Raw genomic sequence first — 1,462 nt, forward strand, 5'->3', positions numbered from 1 at the left:
TTTCCACATCTTTGCAATTGTGAATCGTGCTGCTATAAACATTCGGGTGCAGGTGTCTTTCTTATAAAGTGTTAAGCTTTTAAAGACAAACGGTTTCTATTTGATAACCTCAGACACACACAGGGAGACTGTGAGCACTCTGCGTCTGCCCTGCCCAGGCTGCTGGGGCAGGTGTGGCCCAGAGGGGTCGGCCCTTCTCCAGGAGCCCAAAAGCCAGAGCTTAGAAAGAATGAAGGTGAGCAGCACTCCTCAGCTCAGAGAGTCAGAGATAGGCTTTCTCCTGGCCAGCGTGAAAAATTGAAAGATACACAGTGCTCGTTTTTTGTGGTATTTTTAAAAATGATATATAATCACAAAAAAAAAGGGAAAATATGGAAAACTGTAGAGAAAGTTTCATTTAATTCTACTCTCTGTCTGCAGGTAACCACCGTGCACATTTTGGGGGACTTTTCTCACAAGGGCTTTGCAATATTTTTATGTTGTTGAAATGATAGTGAGGCATACATGTGTTCTTAGGACTCTGAAGTAGAGATGGAGTCATTTTATTTGTCACTGTAACACATGTGCAAAATCAGACACACCCAGGCCACCTGTGTGGTGGGTGGCTGGTCCTGGACACTGTTATAAAGGGTGTCATTGTTGACAGACCCAGATTCTCCAGGGCCTCTGGGGAGGCTTGGGGTTTCAGCCCATGATTTCAGTGCAAATTCAATGCAAATGACACTGCTAAAGTGCTTTATGGCTTTGACTTGTAGAATTTCAGCTCCAGGAAAGTAGGGTAAATACTTATGGAAAGTTATCTCACTCACTGACACATATACAATTTCATCTAAAATGTTTGAATTTCTGCCATATCCTTCTACAAATGAATTTTGTTTGTCTTTTGAAATAGGATTCTGGGGTTTTTTTTTAATGTTTTCTGTTTTTTTTGCTTGTTCATTTGCCTTTTATTGTTCATAAGTTTTTGAGTTTACTCTTTCCCTGCCATCCCTCCCTCCTGCCTCCCCCCAGCTCCTGGGGAGGTCGATAGACCTCAATCGTCTGATCACTCAGCGGGTTTCGGCAGCCATGTATAAGTCCCTGGAACTGGCGATTGGACGGTTTGAAAGTGAAGACTTGACGTCAATAGTTGTAAGTACTGGAACTAATTTTACGTGTCCTTATTGATACATTGAACTAATGATAGGTCCAATTCTTGTATAGATAATAAAAGGTGTGCACTAATTGAACTTGGCATATCCTGAGTCTCTTTTTTAGCATCTATTCTTAGTATTCACAATTCTAAATTGACTTCAAAGAACAAATAATACCAATCTTGAATAAATTATACCTAACTACAGCAAAAGATAGCAGAGTACTTAACATGGTTACATTTTAGTAGTAATGAGCTAATAGATAAAAATTTTTAACTTTTTATCACAATAATCTCAAAAAGATGTACATTTTTGGAAATGAACCTAGC

General features: G+C 39.6%; 1 protein-coding gene across 1 annotated transcript in view; it reads left to right on the forward strand.

Moving 5' to 3' along the window:
- Positions 1-1,462, forward strand: part of CYFIP1 (cytoplasmic FMR1 interacting protein 1) — a 107,399-nt gene that overhangs the window by 70,173 nt on the left and 35,764 nt on the right. The window contains 2 exon segments of the mRNA XM_012647968.1: positions 159-235; positions 962-1,131. Of these exon segments, the coding sequence (XP_012503422.1) occupies positions 159-235; positions 962-1,131 (247 nt within the window).

This window comes from Propithecus coquereli, unplaced genomic scaffold (assembly GCF_000956105.1).
Source record: "Propithecus coquereli isolate 6110/MARCELLA unplaced genomic scaffold, Pcoq_1.0 Scaffold28, whole genome shotgun sequence".
Taxonomy (NCBI): domain Eukaryota; kingdom Metazoa; phylum Chordata; class Mammalia; order Primates; family Indriidae; genus Propithecus; species Propithecus coquereli.